Source organism: Canis lupus, chromosome 6 (assembly GCF_011100685.1).
Source record: "Canis lupus familiaris isolate Mischka breed German Shepherd chromosome 6, alternate assembly UU_Cfam_GSD_1.0, whole genome shotgun sequence".
Classification (NCBI taxonomy): domain Eukaryota; kingdom Metazoa; phylum Chordata; class Mammalia; order Carnivora; family Canidae; genus Canis; species Canis lupus.
The window spans coordinates 54,629,756-54,643,780 of record NC_049227.1 but is presented as its reverse complement, the minus strand read 5'-3'; the positions used below and the strand labels follow the sequence as shown (position 1 = coordinate 54,643,780).

Below are 14,025 nucleotides of genomic sequence, written 5' to 3'. Positions count from 1 at the left end.
AATGATTGTATTTATTTATTCATGAGAGACACACACAGAGAGAGAGGCAGAGACACAGGCAGAAAGAGAAGCAGGCTCCAAGCAGGGAGCCTGACGTGGGACTCGATCCCAGGACTCCAGGATCACGCCCTGGGCTGAAGGCCGATGCTCAACTGCTGAGCCACCCAGGCATCCCAAGACATTTACTCTTTATTCATGTCTCCTTCTCATTGCTGGGAAGATGATTCTGATTATGTATTAAAATGAAAAAGTTCACCTGACATTTGAGATTTATTATAATAAAATTCATAATAAAACAAAGATAGGAGTGGCCTGCGCAAGTCCATTTTGGTTTTACCATTTTAGCACTGAAAGTCTTACATCCTGTGAAATCTTTTTCTGTGATGCAAAAAAATCATGGCAAGCATGATTTGCAATTCACAATAATGGATCATTCATTGTCACATTATGCTGAATGATGGAACTGAAGTATGTTGTAATCATGAGCATTAACAATTATCTTTGTCTATTGGAAGTTTGGATAACCAGAATGAGAATAGTTATGATACCAACACCAGAATGCTCTAAGCATCACCAATAAAGAAGGTTATAGTTATTATATATGGAAATATGTATATTATTACATATTTTAGTATATAGTGGTATGTTATTATAGATGTATGGAAAGACACATGGATGAGGGAATTGGATAACCAAGATAGACCATACTGCACAACGTGCGTAAAAGAATTTGAGTTTGGGCATTGTTATGGAATGAATTGTAACCCGCCCCCAAATTCATTTGTTGAGGTCCTAAGTTCTACTATCTCTGAATGTGACTTTATTTGGAAATAAGGTCAATACAGATGTAATTAGTTAAGTGAAAACAAGGTCATCATTGAGAAGGTTGGGTCCTTAATCCAGTGTGACTGGTATCTTTATAAAATGGGGAAATTTGGACACAGACATGCACACAGGGAAAAGGCCTAAAGATTGGAGTTGGACTGCCAGAAGCCAAGGAACTGCAAGAAGCTAGGAGAGAGGCCTGGAGCAGAGCCTTCCCTAGAACCTTCAGAAGGAACATGGATCCACCTTGATCTCTAGCACATTGATCTAGGATTTCTAGCCTCCAGAACTGTAAAACAATAACCTTCTGTTATTTAAGCCACCCAACCTGTGGTATTCTGTTATAGCAGCTCTGGCAAATTAACCTGGGCCTGGTAGAGATAGGGATGTAAAAGCACCTGAAGAGACTGAGTCTCACAAGTCTGGAATGAGAGAAGCAAATGCATCTCAATCTGTACTTTTTCATTTTCCAAAAAGACATTGACGTTCAGTTGAAAATAGCAGGCACTGAATTAACTTGGACATATCACATGGATGTACACATTTTATTTTTTCCCTTGATTGCTCTATGAAACTGACTAAAGTTACATTTCCTGATTCAGAGGTTGCAACTAAAACATCCTGTCAGTGAAAAAAAAAAAAGGGAAATTTTGATAACAGATGTGTTGGCTTCTTACAACATAGAGAGCTGATTCTGTTGGATCTTACTAATGATCATACTTTCTTCATTCTATCAAGTGTTGCACCGAATCACAGCAACAACAAGATGTTCCCCTAGCTCTGAGGTACTTTGATTTGAAAAATGGAGTTCAAGCTGAATTTTTGATTTCTATAAAGATTATAAAGAATCCACATAAACAAAAATTGTTGATGTGTTCAAGTATGGATTAGATTTTGCTCAATCTGTCTGCATATTTGGCAGACAGCACAAATGTAAGTCTGGCAAATTCCATTTGGTCTATCAACTTCTTACCAAATAAAATGAAAAGTTACTACCTGCGAAATGTCTTCTACATCATGCATAGAACAGTGCTAAAAAGGAATGTGATTTGCTTACCTGTGACATTGAGGCTTTCACAATGAAGGTTCTTTGTCACCTTTAGCTTCCTCAAAACCTGCAAAAACAATGAAAGTTTTGACTTTATGGAAATATAAGGAGATGATGTCCATAGACATGTGCCTACAACATAGCTACAATTGTTGCTAGCAAATGTTGGCCAGCTGTAAAAGCACATGTTTAGAGTGTGAGGCAAGGAGAATGTCCTTCTGTAACTGGGGAAATAAATTGGAGAAGGAAGAAAAGTATTACATTAAGTAAATGGGTATTTATGTACCGTTTCTCTAAAAGTGTTTGGTGATTACTGAGGGGACCGGTAAGCAGTCAGAAAAGGATGAACAATCCAAACCTTAGTTATTTCATGTGGTGTGCAGGTTGTAATGAACACTCTCTCAATGGAAAAATGACTCATTTTGGGGAAATTAGACTGCTTCTGAACTAAAAAATGTTACCAGAAAAGAGTAGCCACACTGAACAGGATTTTCTTTACTAGAACTCTAACTTACTTGGAATCCACCCAGTGTGCTTTGGAGTGTTGAAAAGGATGGCTATTTTAGAAATGAGTAGTCTATATGATGAATTTATACATGCAGAGGACCTTGGAAACAAACAGTTGGTCTAGCAAAACAAGCCTGTAGGAATAAAGTGGGTGGACCTTTTTAAGAGAGCTAGGGACTTAATTCTTATAACTCTAAGAAGCTTGCTGTTGCTAGTAAGTAAAATCTCAAGTATATTATGCTCACATCTTTCTTACGAAAATATTTAGGTTGAGGTCATCCTGTTGGACCGATATAAGTAATGTGGACTTCTAAGAGCAGAGTTAGAAACCAAAGTGAATTGTATGCTGGACTGTAGTTCATTCCTGGGGAATAAAAGCAAAATATGTGTGTGTGTATTACATATATATATAATTTCACCTAATGGCTGCAGGCAGTTCATAGTAGTAGTATTGGAAAAGGAAACAGTAAAAATATCCTACTGTGTCATAGATAAGAAGTTGTCACTATTTTTTTTATTAAATATAGACAACTGTTTAATTAGTCCCAATTGTATTTACATTCTCCTTTTACAGAGCCTCAGAAATATACAATAATATAGCCTAGTAAATTTAAATATCCAGAAAAAAAAGAGTTAAATAAAAGGGTAGAAAGTAACAAAAACGTTGGGGCGCCTGGATGGCTCAGTTGGTTAAGCATCTGACTCTTGATCTCTGCTCAGGTCACGATCTCAGGGTACTGAGAATGTGACTCACATCAGCTCCTGGGCATGAAGCCTGTTTAAGATTCTCTCTCTCTCTCTCTCCCTCCTCCCTCCCTCCCTCAACCCCCCCCCCCCCCCCCGCCTTTCCTTCTCTCTCCTCCTATTAAAAAAAAACATAAAAATATTGTTTTCATACATTTACTTGTTAAATTAGTCCTATTCTTAATTACTACTAATTGCCATTATTAATCTTTTAAAATAAAAGCTCTTATTGTAACAGAAAAGTAAATAGTACAAAACAATATATAATTTCAGATAAACACTGATTCTTTATAATTCTTTGTTAAAGTAATAACACATGTGAGTGATTAGTTCTATGTTGTCAGTGTTTTTGGAGTGGTGTGGCTGTGTCTCAGCTGACTTTAGATAAAGTTGATCACCCCCGTGTACAATACTCACCCGCTGTCTTTGTGCCTGCTCCCTCTGTTCCTTCTTTTTCTTTTTTTCTTTAAGATTTTATTTATTTACTCATGAGACACACACAGAGAGAGGCAGAGACATAGGCAGAGGGAGAAGCAGGCTCCCTTCAGGGAGTCTGATGCAGGACTCCATCCTTTGGGATTATGCCCTGAGCCAAAGGCAGTTGCTCAACCATTGAGCCACCCAGGTGCCCTTCTTCTCTTTCTCCTCATCACCCATTTCAATTTCACTAAGGCCAGTGAGTTTGAGATTATAAAAAGTTCTAAATTAGTGTTGGAAAAGCTAATTTGTGTAACTAGCTCTGAATTTTTATTTTTTTATTTTTATCTATTTATTTTTAAAGATTTTATTTATTCATTTATGATAGACATAGAGAGAGAGAGAGAGAGGCAGAGGGAGAAGCAGGCTCCATGCCGGGACCCCGACGTGGGACTCGATCCTGGGACTCCAGGATCGCGCCCTGGGCCAAAGGCAGGCACCAAACCGCTGAGCCACCCAGGGATCCCCAAGCTCTGAAGTTTCAATCCCTAAAACAATTTCCATGGAGAAGAACTGAAAATATTCAAATGAAAAATTCATGTTTTTATTGCTTTGTATCATTCCCATTTGGAAGACAGCATGGTATAGCTTTTAGGCATCGAGTTTCTGAAGTTCCATATGTGTCTAATGTTTTGGGGGTAGGTAGGACTATTTCTTTTTGTGTGTGATCATAATTCTGATTGAATTAGAAGTACTGAAATGACTATTTACCTAGCAATAATTTTTTAATTACATGATATTTTTGAAATGTATACTTTTGTTCTTCTTTCTAATGTTTATTAGCTCTACTTTTCCTATTATTAAATTCATACAATGTACTACTAGGCATTGTGTTTCTAAGTTCATAAAGGTCCTTAAAGTGTGTGTTTTAGCTGCAGTATCTTCTGATTGACAAATATATTTTTCAGGTCAAATGTGATAAATAAGTTTTAGCATGTGTGTACCCTTGGCAAATATGCATCTACTCACAGGCTCACATATTGTTATTTAGGATGTTAAGTACACTTTTGAGATTTTAAAGATACTTTTATTAATGGATATAAAAATGAGTTTCTATTAGGTATTTCATTGCTATAAAATTCTTCAACTTCTGAAATTTATGCTATTTTGGTCATTATTTTTACAGTAATTTGAGAATGCTGCTACCATTGGCTGTTTGCAGAATTCATTAGTTCAACATGGGAAACAACTGCTTAAAATCTGTTTTTATAAGTGCACATAACTGTACAATATGCTGTCTTTTAAAAATATTATAGAATTGTAGTGACATTTCTAAATTCTCATAACGAAGAAAACCAGCTGGGAGACATGGTCTGTTTTGGTATTGATTGTTATTTTACATGGAGAAGTTATTGAATGTTCTTTTAATATTTAGAAATGTTGATAAGCTTGTCCTCCCTGACATTGTGTTTTATGTCTATCATCCAGAGGTATGGAGTCCTGGCATCCATTGGGAATTTTCGCCTGCTTGCAGAACTTTCCAGCCCTTTTGTGAATCAGCGGTAGGTTATTAATCTCATTATTTTAAACTTGTGCTGTTTACTTTTAGTTTGGGGAAGTTTTTTCCAAGATCCTAAAGCTACTGAATAAAAATGAGAATATGTGATATTAATTATTATCACCATTGCGCACATGAGGAAACCAAGCTTTGGAAAGGTGAGAGAAACCTAGTTAGAAAGTGGTGGTCCTAGCTTTACAACAAAACTCTCTTTGAAGGATGGTGATGCTTTATTATACTTGGGTTCAACTTGGGTCCAGTTCACATTCTTGACACTAGAATGCCCTTCTCATCACATCATGTCAGGAGAAACATGATGTCCATGTGACATCACTGGGGATGTGAACTTGCATCCCATGTTTAAAGTGGTGTTTACCAGGTTTCTCCACTGTGAAGTTTTTTCTTTTCCTTATCTATTCTTGAAAAGCAAGATATGAAGTAGAGCCCACTCTCAAGGGGTGAGGGAGAAAGGAAATTAAGCTCCACCCCATGGAGGAGGTAGTTGCTCATATTTGCCAATGGATTTATTATGGTGCTGTATTACCCTTATCTTGTCATTTAGTGAGGACTGCTGATGTCTTTTCTGTGTAACGTTAGCTGTTCTTTTCACTCCATGTCCATGGTCCTAGGTGAGGGCCTTCTGGATATCCATAGTTCAGTTACTGCCATAGCCTTCTGACTGACTTCCCTCCTTCCAGATTGACCCTCTCTTCAGTCCTCTCTTCACAGGGCTACTGATGTAATCTTCCCTGGGATCCACTTTCTGTACCTTATTTTCTTCTAAAAACTGCATCCTATTTAGACACTTCTCTGACTTTGAGGTTCGCTGTAATGTGCTCCATATGTCTCCAGCCTTATTTCTTCCTACTCATTAGGGTCCATTTTGAGCCCTTACTGTCTCATGCACCTGTGAGTGGTTCTTTCGTTTCTTCCCTTATTCACATCCTACATCTTTGAAAAATTTACCTATTTTTAAATCTTAGGTCAAAGTTCCAAAGCCAGGGGAGGCTCCCAGGATGGCAGTTAGCCCTTTTGTGACTTAGTACAGAGATAACCCAGGGAATTGAGAGTGTCAAACCAGACTCGTGTGGGTTTGAGTGTACCCTCTATTAAGCTTTACTAATAATCCCAAGGATCCAGGTAATCACGAAGCCCTGGCAAATTAGGGAGATGTTCAGGACCATCAAAAGGATTCCCTGGGTCCTTTTGGCATTGGGCTGACTCTGGAATAAGGTTATCTAAGAGGGGCCATATAGGCAGTATATATAGCTCCTATTGTGGACATAGAGGTTATGAAACACTGCCATTTAATAGATAGTTACATAACTTATGAAATATTCCCCAAGGGGTAGCATAAGCAATCCTAAACTAGATATATCTGAAAAGCATTCCATGGATGAGACTCTCCTGCAACAAATACCTAAGTCTGTTTATCAGGACATCTGTCATTAGTATGTTCACCAAGCAATTAGCCTGATTTTTAAAAAATTTTATTTATTTATCTGAGAGAGAGAGCGCGCGAGAGTGCATGATAATGGGGGAGGGTCAGAGAGAAGCAAATTCCCTGTTGAGCAGGGAGCCAAATGTGGGGGCTCAATCCTGAGACTCCGGGATCATGACCTGAGCTGAAGACAGATGCTTAACTGACTGAGCCACCTAGGTCCCCCTAAACTGATCTTTTTTTTCTTGCCAAAGGTTGTGGGAGCAGAGGAAGAGTGATCCTTCCACTCCCCAAATAAGAGCAAATAGATTACAGAGCTGCTGCTGGACATTTTCTTTCCCAAGTTTTGTTTATATACTGTCTTATTTTGTTTGCCAGTAATTTCAGATGGTGTAATATTTCTTCAAGAAGATAGAAAGTTTCTTAGGCTTGGCCATTTATATATTTAAAATAATAATTCTTCTGCAATCCTCAAAGACTCTGATAATGTGAAAATCTAGAGCAAAGAGCAATGACTATGAAGTCAAAAGACCTGCAATCAAATCCAAACTCTCCCACTCACCATTGTATATGAGTGGAAGATTATTTAATCTAAGATTGGTTTCTTACCTATAAAACAGGGATGATGATGCCTATAGGCCTCAGAGTTTGTTGTGAAGATTCAGTGAGATCATGTGTATAAAGCACCTGGCACAGTGCTTGCCATTGGGTATTACATACAGTAAATGCTAAATGTCATTCATATTCAACATGCTAAAACCCAATGAACACTGGAAGTGCATAGTTTATGCTTGCTTTCTCTATTGTACCTTTTTTTGCTCTTTAAACTCATTAAAATTAGGCTTCCTCCTCTGTCATTGTGCTGGAACTATTTCATTAGAGGCACCAGTGACTTCCAGTTGCAAAATGCAGCAAACTCCGTTTGGTGCCTGTTTCATTATGTCTCTCTGTGGACTTGATGCTGTTGAGCACCTTCTTCTACGGTTTGCTTTCATAACACCGTATTCACCCAGTCCTTGTATTTCTCTGACCATACTCTCTCAGCTTCCTTGGTAAGAGACAGTTCCATAAATGCTGGTGTTCCCTGAGGCTCTCTTCTGGGCCCACTGACCTTCTCAATGCTTCTCCCTGGGGTGAGTTCTCCTTTCACGGTGTCAACTATTACCAATTTGCTCATTTTCATGTGATGGACTATGTATGAATTTTAGAACCAGATAAACTCAAGTTGCAATTCAGCCTTGCCACTTAACCTGCCCTGACCTGGGGTAAGTTATTTAACATCACTGTACTACAGTTGCTTTCTCTTTAAAAAGAGCATATTTAATATTACCTACTTCTTTGTATTATAGTCCAGTGTTTTCTCCTTCCAAGTGGACATCAAAGTCAACATGTCTAAAATAGAATGCAACATATTTCCCTCTGTAGTTTCTTATTCAGCATGTGGCCAAGCCATTCTCTGTCAGTCACTCCTGCTTGACATGTGGTTATCATCTTTGTTTCTCTCACCTACATTTATTTGGTCCATATTAGATCCTAAATATTTCTTGCCTTGCCACTGTCTCTCTGTCTCTACCATCAGTTCCCATCATCTCTTGCCTAGGCTCCTGTACCAACTTCTAACCCTGTACTGCCCAAGAGGGTACCCATGAGTCACTTGTAACTATTTACATTTAATTTAAAAATTCAGTTTCTCAGTCTAACTGGTAACATTTCAAATGCTTCACAGCCCCATGTTACTGGTGTCTACCAAATTGGGTAGCATATCTATAGAACATTTTCATTATTGCATAAAAGTTTTTTGGACAGTGCTGTTCTAGACCAGGGGTTGGCAAAGTAAGGCTTGAGGGGCCAAACTCTTGCTGTTTTTTTGTAAATAAAGTTTATTGGGGCGCAGCTATGCTCATTTGTTTACATGACTGCTGTTACACCACAACACTGGAGTCAATTTGTTGTGACAGAGAGTGTACAGTTTCCAAAGCCTACTACTTATGTCTACTCTCTGGCTCTCTGTAAAAGAAGTTTGCTGATTTCTGCTCTAGACAGACTGCCCCTGTCTCCAGTCCTGTTCCCCTTTCATCTGTCTTTTGTATTTTCTTCCACAATGATCCCTCTAAAACACAAAAAATGTTTTCAACCCTCCCCTGGTTGAATCCCCTCAGTGATTCCTGCTGCTTACAAGATAAAACATGGGCTCTTTAATATGACAGAAAATTTTCCAAATACATCTGTTTTATCTCTTTCTGCCACCTATTCCTCCTCAAAAATCTCTCCAACTTGTTCACGTGCCTGGAAAAGTCTCCTGGCTTCTTACTCATCCTTCAAGACTCAGCCTGAGGATTATTTCCATTACTAAACCCCATCTCTCTCTGGTTATATTGTGTATCCCTCACCTGTGTTTCCATAATAGTGACATAGAGTTACACCATTATGATCAGTGTATTTTATGATAGTGTTCTCTCTCTCTCTCTCTCTCTCTCTCTCTCTTTCTTTCTGTGTCTTACTCATCTCTGTGTTTCATTAGATCAAGGACAAAATTTTGTTAAACTTTGTGTGGTCCAGCACTCATTGCCTGGCACATTAATAGCCATTTAATTGCTTTTTGTTTACATGACTGCTGTTACACCACAACACTGGAGTCAATTTGTTGTGACAGAGTGTGTACAGTTTCCAAAGCCTACTACTTATGTCTACTCTCTGGCTCTCTGTAGAAGAAGTTTGCTGATTCCTGCTCTAGACAGACTGTCCCTGTCTCCAGTCCTGTTCCCCTTTCATCTGTCTTTTGTATTCCTCTGGGAGCAGAGGAAGAGTGATCCTTCCACTCCCCAAATAAGAGCAAATAGATTACAGAGCTGCTGCTGGACATTTTCTTTCCCAAGTTTTGTTTATATACTGTCTTATTTTGTTTGCCAGTAATTTCAGATGGTGTAATATTTCTTCAAGAAGATAGAAAGTTTCTTAGGCTTGGCCATTTATATATTTAAAATAATAATTCTTCTGCAATCCTCAAAGACTGATAATGTGAAAATCTAGAGCAAAGAGCAATGACTATGAAGTCAAAAGACCTGCAAGAGGTGATCAGTTAAGCTCTAGCAATGTCCATCTCTTGAATATGATTCAGAATATGCGATATTGAAGCAAAAATTAACTCTGATGCTTAAAAGAACTTCAATTTGTTTTTGTTTGAAACTTTTTGAGAACTCATAAAATTAGCAATAGTTTAATTCTATACCTTTATCTAAAAGCTTTGAGTCTTTAGTAATTTAAGAAAAGGAGAAGTGTGGTTGGAATGTGAACAGGAAATGGTATAATGGATCAAGGAGATCATAACAAAATTGAGTGCAGCTATTTAAGCTCTGTTAGAGTTTTCTATTGGCTAATTGTTTTCTTTATAGTTTGTAAATTTTTGTTTTCTTTATTTTAAAGTGTTGTATGATTTAAGAAGGCACATGGAATGCATGTGGTGGGTTATAGAGGAAAAGAGGATTGAAATAAAGCTTAGACACCTGGGCTTCACAGTTACATTTCTTCTGCTAAGTTATATCCATGCATCAGTTTTCTTTTTATAAGAAATAATTCAATGGTGGTAACTTCCTTCTTGTCTAAATGCCTTGAGTTGCCATGAGGACATATTTATTCATTGCTATTAAAATTAAATAGCTTATAAGAACTTTGTACACATGCTCCTTAATATGTTAATTCAGTATTTCCTAAATACCTCCGCAGTACCTAAAGTCCCAGTCCCTGCCCTCTGGGACCTTTGAGTATGGTGTCTGGTGTCATGTCTATGATTGAAAAAGTAGGACTTAAAAGTATAAAATGATCTAGTAAAACAAGACGTTATGTATAAAGGGGCAAGAAAAAAAGCGCTGATGTTAATGGTATAAAACAGCTGTTCTCAAACTTGTTGATATCATAAATTATTGAGGACTTGAATGAACTTTTATTTCCTGTGGGCTTATATCTACTGATATTTGCCAGATTGGAAATTAAAACTGCAACATTAAAAATATTTATTAATTCATTTAATAGTAACAATATTTTATGTTAACATAATGTGTTTTTTGTGAAAAATAACCACATTACCAAAATGAAAAAAATTTTAGTGGAAACAGTGTCATGGATGTACGCTTTTGCAAATCTTTCTAATGTCTAGCATGGTGGTATTTAGCTGGAATCTCAGGGCTGCCTCTGTTTTCAGTCTGTTGTGAAATGTTATTTTGGTTGAAGCATATGAAAGAGAAACCCGGCCTCTCAGAGTTAATAATGTAGTAGGAAAAGGTAGAAGTATTTAAGAAGCCTTTTCAAGTATTCAAGGATATTCTTCTTTAACATTATGCCAAAATATACCAAGAGGTATTTTTTTAAAGGTTATCTAAATATAGAATATGAAACTGTATCAACGAACTTTCCATACAGAGTTATATTCAAATTCATTGGTCTCTTTGCACTTTGAATCTTTTGCCTATGCATAATTATGTAACATCATGCCTTGGTCATTTGTTTATTTGGTCCACTGAGTTTTGTAGGTTTTCCAAATGTTGGTACATTAAATAGTAATATTTTAAAACCTCACATTAGTTAATATCACCACTGATCTCATTTCAAAAGCCTTTAAGTATTGGGAGGCTATCAAAATCATAGTGGCAAATAAAAATTTTCCAAAATTCTGATTTTCATTTGAAAGTTCAAGTTTTGTTATTGGCAACAAATACTGACAAGCTTCTTTTCTCAATGTGACAAACTCACTTTTCATTTTTGAGAAAATGCCTGCCAAATACCCAAGTCTAAATAACATAGTTTTTTCAGTTGTTTTTTCAAGTAAAAATGGTGTTCCATGGAAAAGGCAGGTAGTTTAGCTCATAATTCAAATCATCATCTAAGGGTTTTTTTCCTTCAGATAACTGTTGTACTTTGCAACAGAAGTGTGTTATGTATACTTCCCATTTTATCACACATAATATTAAAAAGATGTACCTAAAGGTCAGGATGCAGTGAAATTATTCTTCTTCATTGGGGACATTCTTAAGTGAAACCGTTTCTGCCCCCCCCCCCTTTTGTAACATTTTTAAAAATTCCCTTGTTTCATTTTTAATTCCAAGTGTGTGGTGGTAAAGGCTACAGTGTCCACTAGTATCATTTTGTGCCATTGCCGTTATTTGTGTTAAGATGCCAGGAGTTTTATCTACCATGCTTTGCACCCTCATTGTAGAAGTCATCACAAGGAGAAAGGTGGATAATATTTTAATATTATTATGAATATAGTTTTGCCTTGTACACCCTCCAAAAAGTCTCAGGGTGCATGGACCACATTTCAATATCTATTATTGATATTTGTCATGCAAGCCTTCACAGAGAAGGCAGGACATATTCTTAAAATGGTTTTTAGAATGTTTTTAGAAGTGGTTGGGGAAGGAATGAACATAAGTTTTTAAAAAGTGGAATAAACATGCTGCATGAAAGAGAAACCCATTCTTGTAGAATCAAAGAGTATGCCTAGGAGGAGGGTGGATAGACTTACAGGGTGTTGAGTGTCAGAGTTAATTGAACTTGAACCAGTGGATGATGAGAACATAGTCTAGTGGGGAAGACATTCTGAAAATAGCATTGAGTAATTGTAGTTTTTGGTATTTGTAGGATAGATTGGAAGACTGGAGGCAAAGATTGGGTTAGGAGGTTAGCAGACACTCTTAGTTATGTGAATGGATGGTGTAATTACATTAGTCCAGGAAATAAATAGGAGTCCAAATTAGCCTGTGGGGATAGATAAAAGATGACAAAATAGAGATTTTCAAGGAAGAAAAAGTGAAATTGGCAATGGATGAGAGATTAGAGAAAAGGGATGAGTTTAGGGCAACTCCTTTGTACCTTTGAGGATTGGGCCCATGAAAAGAAATGAGGAGGCAAGGGGGAGGACTAGAGGGAAGGTGGTTTGGTTTGGAGATGTTAGGTAAGAGGACAAACAGGGCATCTGAGTAGAACTATAGTGAGAGGTACAGAGAAGAATGTTGGAATGATCAGATAGAGGTGACATTTGAAGCCATGAGAAAAGATGGCACTTAAATGATAAAGTTGAGTGTTTAGAGTGGAAGCATAAGATAAGGAGGAGTAGATAATGAAGGAATGGTTTAGAAGAAGAAGGGGAGCCAAAATAATATTGGAGCAGTGGGCAACTTTTCTAAAATTAAGTTTCTGAACTCCTAAAATTTCACAGTTAATATTTATTAAATACCAATGTTTACATTCTGAAAAAATTACATTAGCAACCAAGGTAACTGGGGTCAACTCACTGCCCAGGCCCAGAAATGTACAGCATCCATAGCCTTATTGGAGTTTTTCCAAGGATGTCAACAAAGATCGAGTTTGTTATTCACAGCTACACTTCTTAAAATTCTCTTTGCTCCTCTTGAACTCACAATATCTCCTAGAACCCCAGGCTTACTCAAAATTCTGACCTTCAACTCTGAATTCCAAAAACACACTGAAGCAGTGCTGTGTTGGGATGGACTTTTTTGCTTCCATTCTCTTCTCACTTTTTTCCTTTCTTTCTCTTCCTGCAAGGAACCATTTTTGCTTTTGCCAGGTGTGAATTATACCAGATAATATCTTGTTTTTACACTATTTGTAGTTAATACCACACTGCACCATTAATTCCCAGGACATAATTGAAAGGTTCAAGTTTAGAAGTGCAGGTGGAGAAAGAAGTGCTCAATGACCAAAGACAGATTTTTCCCTATAGAGTTGGGTTTGGAAGATTATAAACACGTACAATTTGCTATCTTTTCTTGTATACCTTTTTTAGTAATAACTGTAGATGGTGGGTAAAAGAGTGTTTTCCCTCTGTCCTTTCTTCTCACAAGCATGTCTTCCTTCTTCCTCCTGCCCCTTTCCCTCTCAGCTTTAATGAATATATTCACAATCTAGTAGCCTTTATTTGTTGGAATAAAAGAGTGTTTGAATTAGGTAAGAAGTAGATTCCAACAAAATAGGTGGCTCTTCTGATGTGAGAGAGGAAGGGAAAAGCAATTACATAAATATTATTTCACCTCAAATTAATATATGAGCTCTTTCTTTTAAAAGAGACTGGCTTGGGACACCTGGGTGACTTAGTTAAGCATCCAGCTCTTGATTTGGCCCACATCACGATCTCGGAGTCATGAGATTGGGGCTCTGTGCTGGGCACGGAGCCTGTTTGAGATTCTGTCTTTCTCTTTCTGCTCCTCCCTTACTTGCTCACATGTTCACTCTCTCTCGAATGAATGAATGAATGAATGAAACTGGCTTAAAGACCAGGTATTGGTCACATGAAAAAAATTGGCAGAAGATGAATATGGTGATTTCATAGTAGAGCCAAAGGACAACTTCTTTAAGTCTGGATTTGTAGATGATCACCTTTTCACACAACCAAAAATTTGGTAAGTGCATGAAGTACTTGGAGAACAGAAAGTGTAAGTATTCTGGACTAAATACAGAATAGGACTTGTGAAA

General features: G+C 37.3%; 1 protein-coding gene across 10 annotated transcripts in view; it reads left to right on the top strand.

The window, feature by feature from the left end:
* Positions 1 to 14,025, top strand: part of LOC490151 (TLC domain-containing protein 4) — a 103,601-nt gene that overhangs the window by 77,354 nt on the left and 12,222 nt on the right. For all 10 annotated transcript variants that reach the window (XM_038541264.1, XM_038541260.1, XM_038541258.1 and 7 more), the window contains one exon: positions 5,030 to 5,103. In XM_038541264.1, the coding sequence (XP_038397192.1) occupies positions 5,030 to 5,103 (74 nt within the window). The remainder of the gene's footprint in view (positions 1 to 5,029; positions 5,104 to 14,025) is intronic.